The sequence below is a fragment of the Strongylocentrotus purpuratus genome, unplaced genomic scaffold, assembly GCF_000002235.5.
Source record: "Strongylocentrotus purpuratus isolate Spur 01 unplaced genomic scaffold, Spur_5.0 spur5_contig_846, whole genome shotgun sequence".
NCBI lineage: Eukaryota > Metazoa > Echinodermata > Echinoidea > Camarodonta > Strongylocentrotidae > Strongylocentrotus > Strongylocentrotus purpuratus.
In genome coordinates this window covers 904,711-928,454 of record NW_022145553.1, presented here as the reverse complement: position 1 = coordinate 928,454, position 23,744 = coordinate 904,711, and the positions used below count along the sequence as shown (strand labels likewise).

Sequence of the window (23,744 nt, the reverse complement as noted above, 5' to 3'; positions counted from 1 at the left end):
GCGTGAAATTTCTTAACCCCGGCTAAGCACATAGTCCGGGGTTAAGAAAATAGATGTGAACAGCAAAAAAAATAGTATGGGGTTAAGGATAGTATGGGGTTAAGGATAGTCCGGGGTTAAGAAAAATAGATGTGAAAAGGGTATTAGTTTGTTATTATCACGATAGAACTGCGCACAGCATGCTGTATTTATACGCTTGCTGAGCCTGCGCATCCTCAAACATACCGATGCGCGCTTGCCACTGACGTCACAATCACTTGATTATTACATCACAAAAGCGTGAATGAATGCTCTTTTCATTCCATGCATAAATACACGAGACAATGTGCTACGGGGAATGTTTGGGATTGCGCATGCGGAGAGAAAAGTTATCCGATGAGAGAAGTGCAGAAACCAAGAACCAGGTGTCTAATTGGCCTTTCTCACGATACGACATCTTTTTTTTATTTGAGGGGGGGGGGGGGGGGATGAATGTTTGGGATAGCTCATATCATTGCAGAGGAGATCCGAGAGTATATCGAGAGTTAGACCGAAAGCTTCAGTCTCTAATATCGACGGCTATTCCGCTTATGTTTAATCCGAGAAAGACTTGTCGTTAACATTATTTGTTGTGCAGCCATCTTGATTTGAGTTAATGAATGCTCCTTTTTTCCGGACGTCCGATACCTACATGTGCGTACGAGTCAGCACGGCTTGACCCGGTGATATTTTGATATTCATAAACGCGTGATCTAATTCGCCTAAATTTCGCCATTGCAATTACTTGATTAAAATTGTAAGAATTTTAAGAAATATACATACTTTCTTATGTCCGATTTATTGATCGGAAAATTAGATCTAAATAAGGAAAAACGAGAAGAAAAGAAAGGCTCACCCCCCCCCCCCCCCCGTCGTGCGAGCCGTAAGGGTCACCGTCTGTGTATGAGGAATGTTGACAAATGTAAGATTTATCAAAGAGTAATGACCCATATCAGACGGTTATTTCTGTCTAATCGAGAGTATTCATCATTACATGTACATATCAGATCTAATATGTTGGTAGAATCTGAGAATTTATGGATAAATGCGGCTGTTATTTCTAGAAGAATTATGTGCATGTTGTGAGATTTTCAGGAAGGCGTGAATAATTAAGGGAAGAGGAGAGAAGAGGCGGAGGGGTACCGTTACCGTTAGCGTGACAGGGACAGAAAAGAAAGAGGGAAGGGAGTGAAGAGTGAAATATATCAGACAAAGATAATTAAGAGAGATAGGGAATTGAAAATTAACAGAATAAATAAAGGATCCGTAACTCCAAATAATAAAAAAATATTATTATTTTATTCATTCATAATACCAATCGGTTGACCCTGTCCCTACACATTACAAATTTTGCCACAGACCGCAAACGGCATTTTCATAAACCAGTATTATCAAAAACAAAAGCAACGCGATCTCGATCAGCCAATGTACCTCGTGGTCCACAAAGTAGTTGAAATTTGATATGTAGTGCGCGCGCTCAGGGATTCCCGGAATTGGAAAACCCCTCGATCTCGATCTCCATTTTATGACATTCAGTTTGCATGCAAGCTAAATACATGTACACATACCTGGGTTGGCAAGCTCCCGTAATCAAAATTGGAGTAATACATAAGGAAATAACAAAGAAATACACGAGGATTGAGGACAAAATATAAAATGATAGAAAGAAATCTAAGAAAAACATTAAGTATTAAAACACATTTACGAAGGAATAAACCAGAAGAATGATTAATAATGATAATAATAATAATAAATAATAACGGCTTAACAAAGATCTACATATGGTAAGAAATAAGGATAAACAACAAAAAAATGATTGATCGAATTGATAGCAAGAAAAACAAGGAATTAAACAAAGGGGGGTGATTGTGCAAGGGGGTAATTCTTCTTGAACCTTAAGGAACAAGCGAAGGGAATACATACACATATTTATATTTCGAGAAAAGGTAAAACAAAGAAATAAAAAAAAACCAGAAAAGATGATGAGGTAAAGATTAAAAAAAATGCACGCGCTTATATTATAGTTTTCTCTCGAAGGTTCAATCATCACTACTATGATCACGTGATCTTACGGCGCGAACATGATCTGTTTATACTAACTTCTGAGATAACCACATGCTGCCAGACACCTTGACTCCAAACCCATTGTTTAGAAACACTTGAAACACAATATGAAATGTACGCAAGCTCTCTTGTCATTTAAACATTCAATTCATTGGCGAAAAAATTAGAATTTCCGATTGATGAAGTTCTCTGCTTGTTTCGTCTGTCTATTTGATTTTATTTTTAGATTTACTCTTCTTCCTTTTCCCCTCCTTCCTTTCCTTTTCTTCTCCCCTCCACCCCCCCCCCCCTGCGTCGAGTTTGCTTTTAAAATTATCATTTATTTTATATCCGATTGCGAAGCAGCAAACCATAAATGAATTGAAGGCAACATCAGGCACATTAATTATAAATATTATTAGCGCGAATAAACGTTAGAGGGACTAGAACAGGAGCTATTATTGTAAAAATGTCCACAAAAATAAAACACAACTTCGCGAATGATAGTGATACGGGTCTGCTTTTAAAAATAAAATCTATATCATATTCTAATGCGAAGCAGCAAACCATGAATGAATCTAAAAGGTTTAAAGGTTTGTTTTAATTCTTAATCTTAAATTGACTAACTATCTCTTAAAATAATTGCGAATGTTAATCAAAGCCAAAGGCTGGACATACGAGAACATAATGAAATGCATCATCTTGTACTTTGAGATCACATATGGAACACAATTCTACAATTTCTAGAGGCTGACTTTAGTGACGGTCAGGTGCAGACGGCAGGGCAGCTTACTATTACCACATCGATATTTATAAAGAGATGTTCTATCACTGAAATCCAACTTTAACATATATTCTTCCAAACCGATTACCTGTTTAAAAATTCTGTAATTGAAACATGAACTTCATGAACTTCATCGTTCCAGTTTTGCAAATCATGTCATTTAATCTACGATCCAACTTTTTTTCTTCCTTTCCAACATCCTATTTTTTAACATCGCCATCGTACAAAGTAATTATAAATGATAAAAAGAAAAAGAGGTGTGAATGACCTAGTTTTCAATCTTCGGTTAAAAATGTCATTGAATGTTATCTTTGTTATTTACGATGTGTCAGCCGAGGGGAGCCAGATCTCAACGCATGTGGCAGACATAATCCTACTGTTTATTTCTCAAAAGTAAATGTACGTAAATGTCTCCCTTAGTATGATTTCGCTAGCCTGCGCTCCCATCAGACATTTTTCTTTCTCTCTCTCTCTCTCTATTACGTGTAGTCCCCCCCCCCCCCCCCCCCCCCCCTCGTGAAGATACTAGTGGGATTTCCTCTCGTCTCTCTTGCTCTCCAAATACGTAGGTCCATGCTCTCACCCTCTTCTTTGTCACATTTCTCCACCCATGAACGTTTTCGTCTAGTGTCGATGAATAAGGAGTGGAAGTAGAAAGGTGTACGGAAAATAGACTAACGTATTGGTGTCTTGCCTACTTATATTTAGTCAACCCTGTTAAGTAGATAATTATCCATTTTTTTTTTCCCATCCTGACCTCGATCATAACTCCTTTCCTTCTCGAATAATATCTTCATCTATCTCCAGCTCAACACTACCTCCCTCTCAATTATCTCTCTCTCTCTCCTACATGTTTTCCTGTTAATTCAACTCTGGTCTAATCCACACTCCGAAGACAGTTACAGTAATTGATCCATGCCATTTTTACAGATTTTATTATTTATCAATCATCCAATGCCGTCGACTAAAAATGTTTATTTACGCGTGTTTTGGTTACCTTGGTTACTAGTCCACCTGGCAACTTTTACGCGTGACTAGTAGGCAAGAATGTCCATGATTGGACGTTTTCTTTTTTAGGGGTGGAGACCCTTCTTACGGCAGTCTTGTCAGTGATACTGATAGGGCAAATGAAAGAATCTGATCGCGTGCGTGTTTTCTGAAGCGACGATCTTGGGAATATTTTTATTTTATTTGGTGGAGGTTGAATTGAATTGAATTGAATTTATTCACCACTTTCATGGTTGTGGAATGAGATACGCATATCTGGAGTAGGCGAACAGAAAATATGGCAGTGAAAATGAAAGGTATTGTGCTCACAATTATAATTTCAATGAATGCAAATCATGCAAGTTTTTGCAACTTGAATATAGTTAGATCTACTCGTTGCTTCACCGCATCAGTACCCGATGCTTATTCGCGCCCAGTGTCAGTGATTTAGCGACGGCTTTTACTAGTATTTAACTGTGTGTAATGTTTACTCGTGAATACTTTCTATTGTGACGTAAACAAAGACACATACGGAACTGCGCGTACAAATCATACATATCAAGACTTAGCGCGCGATGAGCAAGACATGCGCTTGCAGAGGACATGACTTGACTAGTTGCAAATACGCGCACCATGAAACACGATAGACTGTCGGGGATTAGGCGGGTTACACGCATCCCCCGATAGAGGAAATCATTCACTAGTGTGCAAATTATCGTGATTTTTATCGTGATTCTATCAGTATTTCATCGATATTTTATCGTGATTTTATCGTGAAATACCCATCGGGGAAAACCCGCCCCGCAAAAACATGCCCAATAACTTCTGGGCGGTATTGTAGAGTGAACGAGGGGAGGAAACCTTGTCACTATTCAGCGTTAATGTACAGCATCTAGAGTGAAGGAGGGGAGGAAACCTTGTCACTATTCAGCATTCATGTACAGCATAGAGTGAAGGAGGGGAGGAAACCTTGTCACTATTCAGTGTTCATATACAGCATCTAGAGTGAAGGAGGGGAGGAAACCTTGTCACTATTCAGCGTTCATGTACAGCATCTAGAGTGAAGGAGGGGAGGAAACCTTGTCACTATTCAGCATTAATGTACAGCATAGAGTGAAGGAGGGGAGGAAACCTTGTCACTATTCAGCGTTAATGTACAGCATAGAGTGAAGGAGGGGAGGAAACCTTGTCACTATTCAGTGTTCATGTACAGCATAGAGTGAAGGAGGGAAGGAAACCTTGTCACTATTCAGTGTTCATGTACAGCATAGAGTGAAGGAGGGGAGGAAACCTTGTCACTATTCAGCGTTCATGTACAGCATAGAGTGAAGGAGGGGAGGAAACCTTGTCACTTTTCAGCATTCATGTACAGCATAGAGTGAAGGAGGGGAGGAAACCTTGTCACTATTCAGCGTTCATGTACAGCATAGAGTGAAGGAGGGGAGGAAACCTTGTCACTATTCAGCGTTCATGTACAGCATAGAGTGAAGGAGGGGAGGAAACCTTGTCACTATTCAGCATTCATGTACAGCATAGAGTGAAGGAGGGGAGGAAACCTTGTCACTATTCAGCGTTCATGTACAGCATAGAGTGAAGGAGGGGAGGAAACCTTGTCACTATTCAGTGTTCATGTACAGCATAGAGTGAAGGAGGGGAGGAAACCTTGTCACTATTCAGCGTTCATGTACAGCATAGAGTGAAGGAGGGGAGGAAACCTTGTCACTATTCAGTGTTCATATACAGCATAGAGTGAAGGAGGGGAGGAAACCTTGTCACTATTCAGTGTTCATATACAGCATAGAGTGAAGGAGGGGAGGAAACCTTGTCACTATTCAGTGTTCATATACAGCATAGAGTGAAGGAGGGGAGGAAACCTTGTCACTATTCAGTGTTCATACAGCATAGAGTGAAGGAGGGGAGGAAACCTTGTCACTATTCAGCATTCATGTACAGCATAGAGTGAAGGAGGGGAGGAAACCTTGTCACTATTCAGCCTTCATGTACAGCATCTAGAGTGAAGGAGGGGAGGAAACCTTGTCACTATTCATTGTTCATGTACAGCATAGAGTGAAGGAGGGGAGGAAACCTTGTCACTATTCATTGTTCATGTACAGCATAGAGTGCAGGAGGGGAGGAAACCTTGTCACTATTCAGTGTTCATGTACAGCATAGAGTGAAGGTGGGGAGGAAACCTTGTCACTATTCAGCCTTCATGTACAGCATCTAGAGTGAAGGAGGGGAGGAAACCTTGTCACTATTCATTGTTCATGTACAGCATAGAGTGAAGGAGGGGAGGAAACCTTGTCACTATTCAGTGTTCATGTACAGCACGGGTGGCCAACATGCGGCCTACGAGCTCTTCTGGTGCGGCCCGCGGAGCATTGAAAAAGTAATTATAAATATGGCTCATCAATGAAACGCGGCCCGCATAGCAACGATGAAATAGGCTAAAATCATTATTCACAACATATTGACTCGTTACTTGGTTGATACAAAACTCCTCAAATTCCCTCTCATTACATGTACATTACATACGACATTAACATCACTCGCCGTGTTAATTTCAGTTTGTAATTTCCGCACGCAGTATAATGTTTGTAAATATACAAATGTTGTGAATCAAGAAATATTTTTGAAATGCCGTACTTGTCTTGAAACAATTACCGGTACAACCCTTTTCTCTCGCCGTTGAATTTTCTCATGAATCTTAATCATAAACTGGATAGTCATCTTCCCTTTACACTGCGTTCAATGAGATGTTAAGTATACGACTAATAAAGTTAGGATATATTCTTTCTGCTGTGTCCTTGATTTTGTTTGAAATAACAACCAAGATAGCACCGACTTTGAGACCTGCGAAGAAAAGGTATTTCTTCATAGAAGAGAAAGATGAACCACTTTGCCTCATTTGTCTGAGTATGTCATGAAGGTTAACAACATAGCAGAAAAGTGCAAGCCCCAGAAATCACACTAAAAATGTAAGCCTGATTTTTTTTCCCACTGATTTTGTTGTTTGCTTGTTGAATTGTTTTTGCAAATTGCAGGTGTGTACACGTATTGCATGTAGGTGTGGGGGGGGGGGGCGGAGAAGACTAACGGCCCGCCAAGTTATGTCAATCGTTAGCTGTGGCCCGCGAGCTTTAAAAGGTTTTACAGCATAGAGTGAAGGAGGGGAGGAAACCTTGTCACTTTTCAGTGTTCATGTACAGCATAGAGTGAAGGAAACCTTGTCACTGTTCAGTGTTCATGTACTTGTGGTCCTGCTTGATGACATTTTTTTTTCTGATTCTTGTATACATGTACCTTCAAGTTCAATCCCAAAATTGAATCTAGAGGTTTTATTGTGCCTATAAACAAAGTCAATATTCAAAGTATTCTTTACCATGGTTTTTCTTTTTTTCACCCATGTCATACATGTGCAGTACACTGTACCTAAAAAGTGTGCAGTTAAGTAGTGGGTTTGTGTGGAGATGTGAATGGCATAAACAGCGCTCAAAATGCACGGGGGCGATGGGCAATTCGCCCCCGTGAGCTACACAATTGCCCCCGTCAGGTTGCTCACGGGGGCGATTGCAAAATTAAAAATCGCCCCCGTGGAATTATAAAATAAAGATTATCTTTTCTGTAATAACTTTAACACAATATTGAGTTTTAATTTTCAAACCTTAAACCAATGAAATGGAACTTAGATTAGCGTGCAAGATTTCTCGTTCTATGAGTATTATTACTGATTCAAACAACGGAAGCTCGCAGTGCAGCTGGTGCTGCAGTCAGCAGTGGCTATAGGCCTACTAATGGTACGTGTGCATGCTGCCGCCCCATATCTGCTGCAGCTGGAGGCGATCGCGCAAGGGCTGAAACAAAGTTTTTTGTTGTGAAAAGCATGAATCCACTGAAATCTATTGATTTCAAATGACCAGCAAATGATGAACCTCGACCAGTAAATCAATATTAGGAACTTTTAGATTTGCACAACGAGAACCTGGATTGCAACGTGTGATCTCCTTTTAAGTTACTGCCAGTGCTTAAAAGGACGTAACACGTCCACGCAAATCTAAAAGTCCCTATTGAGAAGAAGAGGAAGACCAAGATGTCGTGGAATGATATGGTAACATGGGCAGATCTATAGGGTGGGGGGGGGGGGGGGTGGTTAGGGGGTTTACCCCCCCCCCTGAAAATGTGATGTGCATAGAAAAACGCCATCCAGACCCACACAGTATTAGTAGATGTTAGTAGATGCCAGGAAACCATCACTTACAACTTACGGGCGTTCAAAATAGCAACAACAACAACAAATCGCCTCGCTGCTATGCAGCTCGTGGACGATGCTTCGCATGTAAAGTAGATGCCAGGAAACATCACTTACGGGGGGTCCAAAATAGCCCCCCCCCCCCCCCCCCCCCCAAAAAAAAAAAAAAAAAAATCGCCTCGCCGCCATGCAGCTCAGTAAAGATGTAAAGGTTGCTCCGAATAATGAGGAGGAAATAATTTGCAGAGCAGGAAGAAATCGAGAGAATTTCATCACGGGGTGAAAGTCAGTAACAGTAATGTAGCTTGTTAATTTGTAAGAGGGAAAATGCGATGACTTAAATAAATGATAATGATGAAATAGCAAAGAATTGAGGAGTATCATAGGTACCAATTCAATGGAAATTTGTATAAAAAAGAGCCCTCGTCAGTACTAAGAAAGCCCCCGTGAGAAGGCTCACAGGGGCTCTTTTTTTTGGGAAGAGCCCCCGTGGACAAAAAATTTATTTGAGCCCTGGGCATAAACTGAGTATACATGTACAGTATGCTACAGGATAAAGGTTGTACCCTACTCTCCATTCAACAGCTATAATTAATTTTGTGCTACCAACTTGATTGCCATACAGATTCAATAACTTAGATTTCAACTACCTAAGTGCTTTGTTTATTGATAATTATTTAACTGACAAATACCTCTTTCAAGCTGGCCTGATTTTCATCGTATGCATCCGATGAAACGGCCACTATGAATGCTACAGAGGAAAAAAGCAGATTAAATAGCAGATGAAAAGAAGAGAAATAGGCGATTAAATTCTCCTGCTCAAGAGCAGGAGAAATTCTCATTCTATCAGTGAATTCAATGCTAGATGTACAATTAAAGATAATCTGAAAGTTTGAGTGAAAACGGAATTGAGGAAAACTGATTTGATTGATTCCTTAATTCTCTGAACTATATTATTACAATTTAATTATGTGAATGTAAATCGTCACAAAGAAATGAATTGGCTCTATATACCATCCCAGATATTTAAGTGTGGAAAGATTTTTAAAAGCCTGTCTTTTGGGAGAATTTACTGTTAGAGGGTGTTGCACAGTGACGCCTTCAAAGAAAACCATAAATATATTTGTGGTTTTAGAATTTTTTCAGGATTTGTTGCATGTTAGAGAGTTATACAGCAGAAGGCATATCAAAAATAACATTTCATACAAAAATTACGCAGTTTCTTCATCAACCTTCAATAATGTTACTGAGTCACTTTAAGGCATAACACATATTGTATTAGAAACCTTACACAGTACCTTCTTTGTGTTTTAGGGAGAAAAAAAAAACATGATTGCGCACCACTGTGAGGGGGGAAATCCTACCCAAGTCATGAAAAGGGTAAAACTAGGGAAACTTGTAAAAATGACCTTTAAAAAAAAAATCCTTAATGCTTTTTTTACAGTAGGGTACAGATATATTCAGATATCCGTGCTAAAGTTACATACAAACATGTAATAACCTGCCCAGGATATATTTATCCATCAAATTATGCCTAAATTGGAAAATTGTGATTGATGATTTCTTCATTGCAGCTTGATTAAATTGCCAAACGGTCAACTCGATCTCCCAAAATGATATATCATGAGTGCATGTGGAATTAAAATGCAAAACAGATCAAAAGATGAGATTAATTGACCCAGTAAAACTTGATACCCCAATTCCATAGTGGCTTTTACGCTCCAAGCAAAAACCATTGGTTTTTCTCACATTCTGGAATTTTATCAGAAGTTGCTTGGCAGCTAACCATATAATCAACAGAAAACCCAAATAAAAAGACACACCTGTGGGAGTGATTTTAGCTCACCTGAACTAAAGTCTCAAGTCACTTGTTTTCTGTCGTCCATCGTCCATAACCTTTTTACATGTTCAACTTCTTCTCAAAACGTAGCCATTCTTAGGCAAGGGTGATCTAAAGTTTTTCAAATGGGGAACGTACACCGGGGGGGGGGGGAGGGGGGTTGAGGGCAGTGCCCCTAAAGTTCCTAAGGTGTAGTAATTGCACGTATTAAAGTAGGAATCACCTGCAGGATGGGGGAAATTTAAAGTTGCCATATACATGTAGGGTATGTATATACCCTTATGTCAATAATTAGAATTCTTCTTTTTTTTACCTATTTTTTAAAAAAACCATGAATAGATTTTGACTTTATTTAAATCAAGCAGGGGGGAAAGAAATCAGGGGGGAGGTGGCTTAGACTACCCCCCCCCCCCCCCCTCAAAACAAAAAATGCTGTCTGGCTTACATTTTGGAATTCTTCTAAAAAGTGCAAGGCAAGATTTTAACCAAACTTAGTAGGGATTATACTTAAGCAAGGGTGATGTTAAGTTGTTCTATTGGGGTACGTTTCCTTTAGGGGGACTGGGGCAGCACCCCCCCCCCCAAAAAAAAGCATGCGCACAGCTCACCCAAACAAGTATCGCGCTGGATGTTCCAGTAGTGGAAATGGTAGTTAAAAAACAATAGTTTTTCGAAATGGTTTTCTGGAACGTAAATAGACCTCATATTTAGAGCAGTATTTATGTACCTACATTAAATAACATGGGTATTTTGTTAAAAGTCATTTAGTAGCCATAGCAAATTGCAAACTCAATTATGTATTGAGTGTTTTGTAATTTGACCTACATGTTCATGTTAATGTTCATGGAGAAATACGTGGAAATATTTTAATGTAGACTTTGATTTCTAGATAAATTTATTATAACCACTTCATTGTATATTCCATGCTTGTCACTAATATTGCTCATATTGCATGTATGTAGGTTAATATGTTGATATGATTAACAGATTCTGATGATAATGTAGAATGTATGGTATCCATTAAAAGGGAAGGAGCAACAATCTTGTGCAGAGGGGATTTCTGTCTTTTAAAAACAAGATACTACATGTACATGTCTTTTGCACCCAACATCAAATTCTGTAGAACTTTGCAGGAATTATGAATATGTCATGTATGTCATATCTGTGAAATCTGTGACTTCACTGTCAGACATTATTGAGTGACTGACTGACATCGTTTTTTCTTTGGTAATATCATACATAAAATGCTGTAATTCAATGTAGGTACATGAGCATTTGTCTACATCAATGACCCACTACTTGGGCCAAATGGCCAAAATTAAAGTGATTGAATCAAAATCAAAAACTTAACCTTAGGTTATTTTTAGTATAATTTTGAAAGTATAAGTTCTCATTCAAGGAAACTTAGACTAAAGGGTTATCAAGTATTTCCAATCATGTGAGTAGAATTTCAGGTCACAAAATCAAGGTCAAAGGTCATTTCAGGTCAACAAACTTAGACTTTTTTGTGGCATCAACATCAAGATTTTGAATTTTTAGCATAATTTCAAAAGTGTTTGTTCAAATTCCATAAAAGTTGTACACAATGGTTTTCAAGTATCACAAATCTTATGACACAAATTCCAGGTCACAAAGTCAAGGTCAAAAGTCAGTGTGTGAGGATTAATAAATACATTTATGCTATTTTTTCATATATGATATTCCATTAAAGTTATTAATCTTGGTACAAATTATAGTAAATAATTCTTCAGATGACTCTTGGTCAATATTCACTTCAAAATGCTGATTATATTTTGAGGATTTCATTGGGGAGGGGGGGGGGGGGCTGCTAATGGGCCACCCTGCCTATGAATAATGTTCCAACCTCAATTTTTCGTCATATTAAATTGTGTAATGCAGGCGAGAGCGTTTCCCTTGTTTCTATTTTTTTGGCCTGCAAATGGGACATAGTACCTTTAAGGGATGGTCATGATGATTAGAACAAATTATGTACAATTTGAGGCCGAGCTATTATGATCATCCTCTTATGTTGGATGTTGGTTCAGTTGATTTGAATTGAACTGGTTAATATATAATTCTAAATTATATCCATTGTTGTTTTACGTTAAAGCATTTAGAAGTATATAATTTCTCTCTGTATCATAGATTGAATAAACACTGAACAGCAACTTGTATTATTGAAATTGTGTAAGACCCCATTCTCACTCTATGCTAGACTGGTCTACATTAGAGCAATTTAAAATTGAGTGTCAGGAATACTTCTAGACCGGTCAAGAAGACCACATTGAGTATGTTGTCTTCTAGAACGGTTTGTTTCCTAGACCACTCCAGACTGCTCTAACGTGCAGTGTGAAGACAAACAGTGCCAGGAAGTGTACTTTATTAAAACCAGAAGTGTACCTTAACCGGAAGTGTACTTCAACCGGAAGTGAGCATGTTTTTGCGGTAAAGTAAAGAGTCTTGGAGGAAAGAGAAAGAAATATGGGAAGAGGTAGAAATGGAAGATGACAGTCGAGAAATAAGGAGATACATACTGGAAGATAAACATTTGAAAAGAAGAGATGAGAGGGGGAAAATAGACAACATAAGAAAAGATAGAAAGAGAAAAATGATAGAATTACAAAAACAAAGAATAACATAAGGAAAGAAGGAAAGAGAAAATGACAGAATTACACACACACAAAAAATGATAAAGGGAATGAAAGAAATAAAAGATGATGGATAAAAACAAGGAATAGCATAAGGAAACGCACTAGGGAAGATGATAGAAAGAAAAACAAAAAATAACTTACGGAAAGGTAAAAAGAAAAGAGGATTGGAGAATACGGTAACAAAGAAGACAAAAATAGAAAAATAGAAAGATCAGATTGTAGGAGGTTAAAAAGAAAGAATAGCATAAGGAAAGATAGAAAAGGAAGACTAAACCGTGATCAAAGTAAAGAGTAACATAATGAAAGGAGGAGGAGGTAAAAGGAAGCAATGGATAACAAAAAAAGATAGAGAGAGAGAGAAGATATAAATGATACCATGACTTGTGCTACTATTATAGCAACAGGAAAAGTGTGTAGACAAACAAATCTTAGATCTTGTTGGATCATGGACCAGTCTAGCGTAGACCGGTCCAAAACGTGAGTGAAAATGGGGTCTTTGTTTCCTGTGATTAACTTCTATTAAACAGTAGTGCTGTACATGTAAGTCAGGCGCCATGTTCGGGTTCGGCAGAGTTCAGTTTGGGGTTCGGTAATATAATAGCAAGCAGCGTTATAGCTATGGTGGTCGGCACTGGGCGGCACCGATCAGCACGGAGGACTTCTTGTTTATAGCTTGCGATCGCGATGTTGCAGATGTCAGTATTTGGGATTTAAATGGCACCAGTGAAGTTGCGCCCACCACTGGAGAGGCATAAATCACAAAGGAAGAAAATTGGAAAAAAGTAAATATAGAAGGAGCAATTATTACATGAAAATTAGGTACAAAATGACATGTTAATTGGCTTGCGAAAACGTTTACATTTTTCTGACAAACATCCAAACCAGGCCTTTGCGTTCAGCTACAGCACTTTCTAACAGTAGCACACATTTCCTGCAGAGTAATAGATTTGTGAATGAAATTTCTCTTCATTGCATTGCATTGCATTGCATTGCTGCAAGCTATTAAAAGAAAGGTTAATTTTGTCATGAGAATACATGCTTGGTGCATCAACAAACTGTGTTACCATGGTAACCAATTTTTTGGCCACTTTCTCAGATAAAAAAAAAGTGTTGACAGATGATAAAATTATAAGACTCATCACTTCTTGTAGGAAAAACATATTTTGCCAAGGTAACCTCCAAATGTTATGATTTCCACTTTCTCAGATCAAAAGACGTGGATTGGTTGACCTATTTCACGAGGAAGTTAGTGGACGATGTAGCCTCTCACGTCAGGCTCTTCAGGAATTCTCAGGATAAACTCAAGGCTATCATCAGATCGGAAGGTCGGTGATACCACTTTCATATTCATGACCAGAGAGTGTTTAAACATGTCGCTTTTCTTCAGGGCCCTAATGCATAGCTTAGCAATTGATTTAATGTACATGTACAATCAATTTATCGATCATACAATCATTTATATTGTGGGAAATTGCAAAAAATACAATAAATTGAAAAATTATCCTTATGTTACTGGGCCCGGATGACACAAAGGGTTGCTATTGTTTAAGTGTTGATGTAGAAATTGGTTATTTTTTGTATCTTTGTTTATGTGAAATATCAGGTTCTCTAAATCCTAGACAGATTTGCAGTGTAGAAGAAGAAAGTCCTGAGTTATTAAATCAGAATCTTGGCATGAAACTTTGCGAGTAGTCTAGATTACATGCTCCATTAAATTAAGTTTGCAATCACAAAAGTTTTTTGCAAAGGAAATGTCCGTCTGTAACATTTTGGTAGAAGAGGAAAGGGAAAAGTCATAATACATGTAGTATCATTTTACTTTGTATAGTGTTGCCATTCTGCAGATCAATCCAAGTTTTCCTTTACCTTTTATTTTCAGAAACAATTGCACCTCCACCTGACCTTGAATCTGTCTTCTTTGATCTGGAGATCGAGATGGAGAACGGAATCTGCCGAGACCTGGTGTGCACATCAGAAGAAAAAGAAGCGGGTATGAAATGCTTTTCTTCATTACTTTGTTAATTATTGTATCCCCCGACAGTATGCCGGTGGGGTACTTTGGATTCAGCAGCGTTATGCCGCGGCGTCATATTCTTGTGTGCGCTCTAACTGCCACATTCCTTGATGGATTTCTTTCAAATTTTGTATGGAGGTGTATCGTAGTATAATCTCAACACCTATAACTTTTGGTGATGCTGACCCCAGTGTTCCGTCTTCTATCTAGGGTAAAAGGCCATATTTTTTTGGATGGTTTGTGTGTGCTCTATAGGCCACATTTTTCAAGGGATTTTTTTCAAATTTTTAACAAAGGTGTATCTTGGTATAATCTACGCACCTACAACTTTTGGTGATGCTGCCCCCAGTGTTCCATCTTTTATGTGGTCAAAGGTCATATTTTGGTGGCTGTCTTTTATGCGCTCTAACTGCCACATTTCTTGACAGTTTTCTTTCAAATTTTGTTTAGAGAATTAGAAATGTATCTTGGTACAATCTACACTTTTGGGCGATGCTGCCCTCATCGTTCCGTCTTTTATGTGGTTAAAGTTCATATTTTGGTGGCTGTCTTTTATGCGCTCTAACTGCCACATTTCTTGACAGATCTTTCAAATTTTCTACAGAGATGCATTATACTCTAATCTACACACATATTGTTTTGGTGATGCTGCTACTAGTCTTGATCAAAAATCTGAGCCACTAGTGGTGATCTCTACGTTTCAGGGAGGTGAGAGGGGATCTTTGTTCCTCCTTCGAACATAAGGATGACACAAAATCGCTGCCACTGCTGGGGGATACATTCGCATTGCACGGCAATACAGATTGCAATATTTCTAGTTCTTCTCCCTCCTTGCGCACGTGCATGTGTTATCACAGGCAGATTGTGTATGGAATGTAGAAATGGCATTTACTTCAATGGATCAGATTTTTTATTCTTCCCTAATCAAATTTCCCAAATTTCACTCCTTTCTGACCTTAAATAATAATACTAATAATAATTCTACATTTATATTGCACACAATTCTGCCAACATAATGGCACTCTTGGCGCACAATAATGTCATATGTGCGCGTTAAAAATAGAATCTACGCTCGCCTACATTTACCAAATCTACCACATTTTCGAAAATATGCTTCTGGTTAATTCATGATAGCACTTAAACAAGTCCATGAACCCTCAAATTCATTTCATTATTCGGATAGAGTACGAGCTAGAGATAGGCCCTACAATTTCATGTCTCATTTGACCATACTTTGCTTAGTGACGTCATTTATGGCCTTTCAAAGTCAGAATTCTAAATTCCATCATTTTCATGATATTCAGCTCTGTTTTTGATATCATTGTTGATGTTCATCAAACTGTATCGCCGTTGTTCATCGCCTATTTCCCCCTAATGTTAGTATGTACCGTATTTGCCGGCGTAAAGGCCGCAGTATTTTTGGAAGAGAAAATATCAAAAAGTCGGGGTGCTGCCTTTGCGGCGGAAGAGTAAAAAAAAAAAAAAAAAACGCAAGTCAAAACTATGAAAAAACAGCACAAATTAGTACATATGGGACTACAATAACTATAAATAAAAAATAAATAATATGGTTATCTACATAGCGCCGGTATCCGTCAGGTGACGCTCATGGCGCTTTACACATATTACCCTGGTCATAGCCGAGCTGCCAAAGTAACTACCACTATGGTACAGGACATTTCCACAAATCTTACCGACAATTTTAACTTGCATTGTTGACACAAAGATGAAAATAAACTTCCTAAAACAACATCTGCCGATAGATCTTGATCTAATTTTTTGCCAATGCATTGCAAAAGTAAAAGAAGGGACCGTTTAACGGAGCTGCCGCGAACGCAATTGCATCCAGCCGAAGTCGCCACTTTGAATCCATTTCATGCGATTTCGCATTACACCGTACATTGTGGTAGGGGTATATATTGGACACCAAAACTTCCGGTAATTTATAAGAATATTGATGAATTTGGTATCAGTTTGTAAAAAAAAATAGTGTTTTACTAGAAAATTACGATTATTTTGTTTTGTCCGTTTTTTTTTCCCTTTGTTTTTGTTTTTTTTCTTTTTTTTCCCCCTCTTTGAAATTTCAAAGTTGGGGGTGCGGCCTATGCGGCGCTGCGGCCTTATCACCGGGAAAAATATGGGTAGTAGTGTAGCTGAGAGTATGTGGAATTTTATTAATGAGAAAATCCATATTACAACCTGTTGGGTTCAACTCACAGGTACTACAATATGAAATTGTCCAGTTTCTGTGATGCTAGTATCCTTCTTGGATGTCATTGTTTCATATAAATATTGAGCTTGGTATGTTGTGTACAAAGGCCAAAGGAAGTTCTGATTGTTGATTATACCTCAGATGCTGTCTGATGATTGTTTCTTCGTCTTTTCAGAGCTGTTGCAGATCACAAATTCATCAGCAATCACCAATTCTAGTCTAGTTTTGTTTTTCTACTAGGTTTTACGGTCATGAGGTCAAAGATCAAAGGGTCATACATGTATTTATGAAAAATAGCTTGTAATCACGTTATTCTAAGAACCTGTTAATGGATTACAATCAAACTTGAATTTTAAAAATGCTTCTGTTTTGGCATGCAGTCAAAGATCTATTTTTTTATGCTTCGTTCTTTTTTTTTCTCCATTGTATGTGGAACATTTTTCAAACAAACAAAATTCATTCTTATTATCATTTATTAGGCAATTTAGCCTTTAAATTATTAATATGCATGAGGCCATCATGATCTTCCCTAAACTTATTACTGCAGGTCTAAACATTGTGGAAATTGTGCCCAAATCAACAATCTCAATCTCATATGAAGACTATTTTTAACCTTTTGCTACTTCTTTTCTCCTTTTTCCTTCTTCTTTTGTTTGTTTATTATATCGAATTGCCACCTTCTTCCTTTTAGTGATAGATTTGAATCTCTTTGATTAAAAAAAAAAAATGATTGAAATTTTAGAAAAATCTGATGAAAAAAAAAATCTGGTTTCAATTTGAAAACAAAATCTGATGTAAATATTTATAAATTCTGATTCAACTATCTTTTTCCAACCCTGAATGCATTCGTGCGAAGCTAACCAATTTTTCCTATTTGCAAAATTATTAAATTTGGTTGACATGGTTATCGTTATATCATATGCATACATGTAATGTATCCATTTTTCAGCTATCTTGTAAACAATTTAAGTGTATTTGAGTGTAAATATGTATACCGTACCAACAATTTTGGTATCCTGTGTGTTAAACTATATCAGATTACAAAATGAACGTTTTCAATCAATTTTTTTTCTTTCTTTTAAATACGTGGTTATCATCTGTTCTTTATTTTATTATCCCCTCGCCGACGAAGTTGGAGGGGATATAGAAACGCTGCCGTCCGTTCGTAACAAATTTGGTTTCCGATCGATAACTTCAGTAATGTTTGACGGATTTTAATGAAATTGGATATGAAGATACATGATATCAAAATACAGGCTAAGTTCCATTTTGGAGTACGTAGGTCAAAGGTCAAAGGTCATAGCTCATTAAATATGCGAATCTGGTTTCCGATCCATAACTTTAGTATTGTTTGACGGATTTTAATGAAATTTGATATGAAGGTTTATGGTATAAAAACACAATGCGAATCTGGTTTCCGATCCATAACTTCAGTATTGTTTGACAGATTTTAATGAATTTTGATGTGAAAGATCATGGTATCAAAACACAGCCCAAGTTTGATTTCAGAGTATGTAGGTCAAAGGTCATAGCTCATTAAATATGCGGATCTGGTTTCAGATCCATAACTTTAGTATTGTTTGACAGATTTTAATAAAATTTGATGTGAAGGATCATGGTATCAAAACACAGCCGAAGTTCGATTTCGAAGTATGTAGGTCAAAAGTCATAGCTCATTAAATATGTGAATCTGGTTTCCATTCGATAACTTGAGTAATGTTTGACAAATTTTAATGAAATTTAATATGAAGGTACATGGTATCAAAATACATGTACAGCCTAAGTTCGATTTCTGAGAATGTAGGTCAAAGGTGAAAGTCATAGCCCATTAAATATGCAAAAAGAATTATGTGAAAATGTGGTTAACTTCCTTGCCTAGTAATATAATAGTATAGTCCACTGGAGGTAACTTGTTCTGACGTATATAGGTCATTTGTACCGTGCGAGGGGATGCTACGCTTTGCGTTGACTTGTTTTCATTAAAAAAAGAAAGCATTTTCTATTTAAATTGAAAATTCCATTCACATATTTCTTGTAATGATCAAGGATAATTCTTGAATAATCAGTTATTTCATGGGGATACCAATGAATTTGTATTTTACCTGTTTATATGCTTGTATATTATCTATTTTGTTTTTGCTGCTGTTATTTGTTTTATTCTTACTAAACAGGGCCTCATGGAAGACCACCAAATTGGTGATATGTGCCACCCTGTATAAATATCAGAACTGAATAAATAAATAAATAAACAAGTTAAGCAAAGTAGCGATTTTGATATGCTTGAGGCCTACATGATCTTTCCTTATCCACTATAGTACATAGTCCTATGCAATTAATTCTGGAAATTATGGCCAATTATATAGATTATTTCAATAAAAAAATCAATACAATTTTAAACCAAGTTATTTTATTATACCCAAATTATTACTGGTTTCTTACTTTCAATGATTGTTTACTTTACAGTTGGAGCTACGCGAACAAGTTTTAATAGCATGTGTCCTTGATTTTTAAACGATTAAAAAATGATTTTTAGAAAAAGGTGGTAATTTCAATCTTTTAAAATCTTTTCTTTATATAAAAAAAAGAGAATTCACATTTTTTTTTCTCCATCCCTGGTAACTCGCTATTTAATTTTGTCACAGTCAAATAGTTTTAAAATTTGCCTTAAAATAGAGAGTCATGGGTTTAAGCCATCAATATTCTTAGGCTAGACATTCATCTACATTTGTCACTTTCCACCCATTTGTAAGTGCTACCTGGAAAGAAGGATTTTGTTGAATAATGTGAGGTTAGCTAAAGCCATGGTATATTTTTAGCAGTAGACAAGAAAACAATATTATTGATTATAATTATCTTGCTTCAAAGGCACTATGTCCCTTTTGCAGCCAACCTCATATTCTGTAGAACTTTGCAGGAATTATGAATACGTCATGTATGTCCTATCTGTGAAATTTAAACGTTAGCAGTGTCCTCATATTCAAATTATGCAAGGAAACCCATTTACTTGCTAGACTTCACTGTCAGACACTATTGAGTGACTGACTGGCTTTTTTTCTTCTTTGGTAATAACATACATGAAAAGAGTTGTAAAGGGTACATGAGCATTTGTCTACATCAATAACCCACTGATGGCCAAGATTAAACTGATTGAATCTTTTCGCAGCATAAAACGTACATGTATGACCATTCGGTACAATTGTCTGAAAATCAAGACTATTACTTTTGGGCTCTATAGCCCTAAAGTCGATTTGACAACTAATAGTCATTATTTTCCCACTTGAAGACATTTTCAAGCCCCACCTTTTTTAGGGAAGTTCTAAATTAGTATTATCTTTCAAATGCAGTTGGAATTTAACCTTTTCATTTTTTTGCCTGCAAATGGGACATAGTACCTTTAAATATTGTTATTGTAATAGTGTGGTAACTGGTCAGTCACATTTTCCGTTTAAGCTCTTTTAGACATAATTGAAAAAGAGTTCTGGATTGAATTGTTGTTTTCGAATCTTACTAACTTCCCATCTTTAAGTTGTACTTAGGAATGGATACAAAAAGAATGCCATAAATGGGGTGCTATGCTATTTATTTAGAAATATCTTCTGATCTACCTGGGCAATTCCACGGTAACGGAAGGACACTCAGACAAGATTTTTTAACTTCAGGTTCATACTAAAAGAACTGTTTTATTAGTATAAGATGTGAAACAGTACAGATATAATACCTATATAAGTGCCTTTAATTCTCCCCCCAAAAATTGTCATTATAGTTAAGTAGTTTAAGAATGTGCATATTAATTATCTCGGTAACGGAAGGACATAAAAATGGACATGGTTTTTCCAGTTAATTAGTGTTTATCCAAACTTTGTGAAGTTGATGAAGCTTTCCACTTGACTGAAACACATTTTGTTCCCCATAGTTTAATACATACTAATAAAACATTTCTTTTAGTATGAACCTGAAGTTCAAAAATCTTGTCTGAGTGTCCTTCCGTTACCGTGGAATTGCCCACCTGTATAAATGATACATCCATCTCTCAAATTTAATGGTTTCAATATCGCCTTCTCACAGAATATCTTCGAGCCATTTCTGAAATCTTATTATTTCTGCTGATTCCGGATCACGAGTTCCATAGTAAGCCGTTCTGCTTCGTGCTACGGGAAGTGATAGCCAATGGGATGATCAAATCGATGATTGAACAGCTCACAGATCCTGATTATATTAACCAAACCATCATATGGATTGTAAGTAATGCTGCATTTCTTAGCTATAAAAGAAGTTGACAAAGTGTGTGAATTTCAGATCATCATTATCACTATCATTTATCATCACCATCACTCATCATCATCGTTATCAGCAGCATCATCATCATAATAATCATTATATTGTCATTATCATTATCGTTATCATTGCCGTTGTTATTGTTGTTACCATATCATTATCATCATCATCATAACTATCATCATAACCATCATCATTTATATTATCACCATTATCATCATCATCATAATCAATAGGGCTGGGACTAAAATGTGAACTATTCAAATAACTTATCGGCACTCGGATAACACTTTTTCCACTATTTGAATATTCACCCAACAGCGAATGTTGATTTTGATATTTGAATATATAAAATTTCATGATGACATTTGGATTTAAAACGTCAAGAAAGTACTGCAAAATGGGGCCTAACCAGGCAAACGTTCTGTAAAGTGGTATCCTAAGTGCAGAAATAATCACAAAGAGTTGTTATCACCTGGATTGTCTTTGATATTTTTCATCATTGTTCTCATCCTATAGTCTATATTTTCTTGCATGTTGTGGCTTGTTTATTTGTGTGTGCCCATGTCTAATGTGGCATGCAAGTTCAAATCCCCATATTGAAGCAATTACCATTGTATATTTCTATGATTCTGAATTTGTATAGCAATTTTATTGACACATTAGATGGTTGATCAAATTTAAGAATCATTACTTCATGATTATCATGTTTCTTCATTGTTTTGGTAGTCCTTTTTCTCCTATTTCGTCAGGTACTTCTGTGTCTTGTTTAATAGTGTGTGCGCATGCATAATGTGGCTTGCCAGTTCAATTCCAAAATTTGAAGTAATGACGAAAGTAATTATTTGATTTTAAACAGTATGGCAATTATAATGACACTCAGAGCATTTAGTAAATTGTAAGAATTATTAATGCATGGTAATCCTGTTCAAATATTTGTCTCTGATGGGTGTTTCACTTGTGTGTGCGCATGCAGCTTTAGCCTGATCGATTGTTGCGTTTGAGGTCAAGAATGAGGTCAAGAATGAAAGTATGAATGACCGTTTACCCTTGAATTTTTTACCATTGCAACACCTTAGTATTGTTTGGCTAAATAAGTTATATCACCTTACAGTAATCCTATCTCGTAATTGTCTTTTGGACAGTCTAATTGTTTGGTAATCATTTTGATATCATTATATCAGGCATTTTGGACCAAGCTTGAGTGAGTTAGATCAATAGACTCTACCGTGAGCCAGAACTCAAGTCGACTTCTTGCCTTTCTTAAACATTTCCGTAACAATTGACTTTTAAGATATTTCTTTAAAGTGTGAGAAAACAATATACATGTGGCATATCAATCAGTGCCATACCACCGGCCACTGCATCGGACACTGCACCAGCACTGCATCGGACACAGCACCAGCCACTGCATCGGACACAGCACCAGCCACTGCATCGGACACAGCACCAGCCACTGCATCGGACACAGCACCAGCCACTGCATCGGACACTGCACCAGCCACTGCATCGGACACTGCACCAGCCACTGCATCGGACACTGCACCAGCCACTGCATCGGACACAGCACCAGCCACTGCATCGGACACAGCACCAGCCACTGCATCAGACACTGCACCAGCACTGCATCGGACACAGCACCAGCCACTGCATCGGACACAGCACCAGCCACTGCATTGGCATGTTCTTGTGCTTCTGGCACGATTGAATTTGAAACTTGTTATTCAAAATATTTGAATACCTGTTTGCACGAATATTCAAATAGTAAATTTAGTATTTGTCCCAGGCCTAATCATCATCAGCATCATCATCATCATCATCATCTGTCCATTTATCATCAAGTTTCCATGCGTAATAGAGATTGAAAGAATTACATGTATAGTACATGAAAATTGGCAGTGACTGCACCAATTCTAGCTTTCGCAGGGAATTTTCAGCATCACATTCTGTTCTCTATTCTGATGAAGTCTATTTCCCATGGGATATGATTTGTATCAATTGTGGACTAATCATTTGTATACTAGCAGTAAATTATAATTGTAATTTTGTTTTCCCACAGTGTAAAGACAGTACTTTCACAACAGAAGCCTTTCTACTTACAATAAAGACAGCGGCAAACATCGACGAACTGGAGGCCATGATCGAAATTGTCGACCATGAGATATACAAGCAACGGTCACGAGATACAAATAGACTGATGAAAGATGGTAAGAAAATAGTGTGATGTCTTTGTGTTATGCAGTTATGTCTATTTGTAGTTTATTTCTTTGTGATCTTGAATATTATTGAAGTAACCAGTTTTATTTCACAATATTTTAATGGAATATGTGCTTTTATCATGTAGCCAAACAGTCGATAGAGACAATTATACTTATGCTATTCTGCGTTGCTTTCAAAGGAATCCGACATTGGCTCAGGGAATATTTGCCATTGCTATATTTCCCAAAAGTTGTAGGGTAAGAATTTGGTCCAGGGTACACATCAGGACCTTGAGTATTGTTAGAAAGTGACCATAGAGAAATTAATGCTGGAGCATTGATTTACTGGTGTCAATCTATGTAACAACAAATGAAGTAGTGGACAAGCTGTTTTGCCAAGATTAAACACTCTTGTGTGCTCACAATTTGAAATAGAACAAAAGAACAGCATTGTTTACAGGTCAGCTATCAAG

The 23,744-nt window shown here is 37.2% G+C and overlaps 1 protein-coding gene across 3 annotated transcripts in view; it reads left to right on the top strand.

The window, feature by feature from the left end:
* The window catches only part of LOC587593 (sorting nexin-13), a 69,187-nt gene that overhangs the window by 23,282 nt on the left and 22,161 nt on the right, over window positions 1–23,744 (top strand). For all 3 annotated transcript variants that reach the window (XM_011684702.2, XM_030992362.1, XM_011684705.2), the window contains 4 exons: window positions 13,779–13,897; window positions 14,452–14,562; window positions 20,864–21,036; window positions 23,133–23,280. In XM_011684702.2, the coding sequence (XP_011683004.1) occupies window positions 13,779–13,897; window positions 14,452–14,562; window positions 20,864–21,036; window positions 23,133–23,280 (551 nt within the window). The remainder of the gene's footprint in view (window positions 1–13,778; window positions 13,898–14,451; window positions 14,563–20,863; window positions 21,037–23,132; window positions 23,281–23,744) is intronic.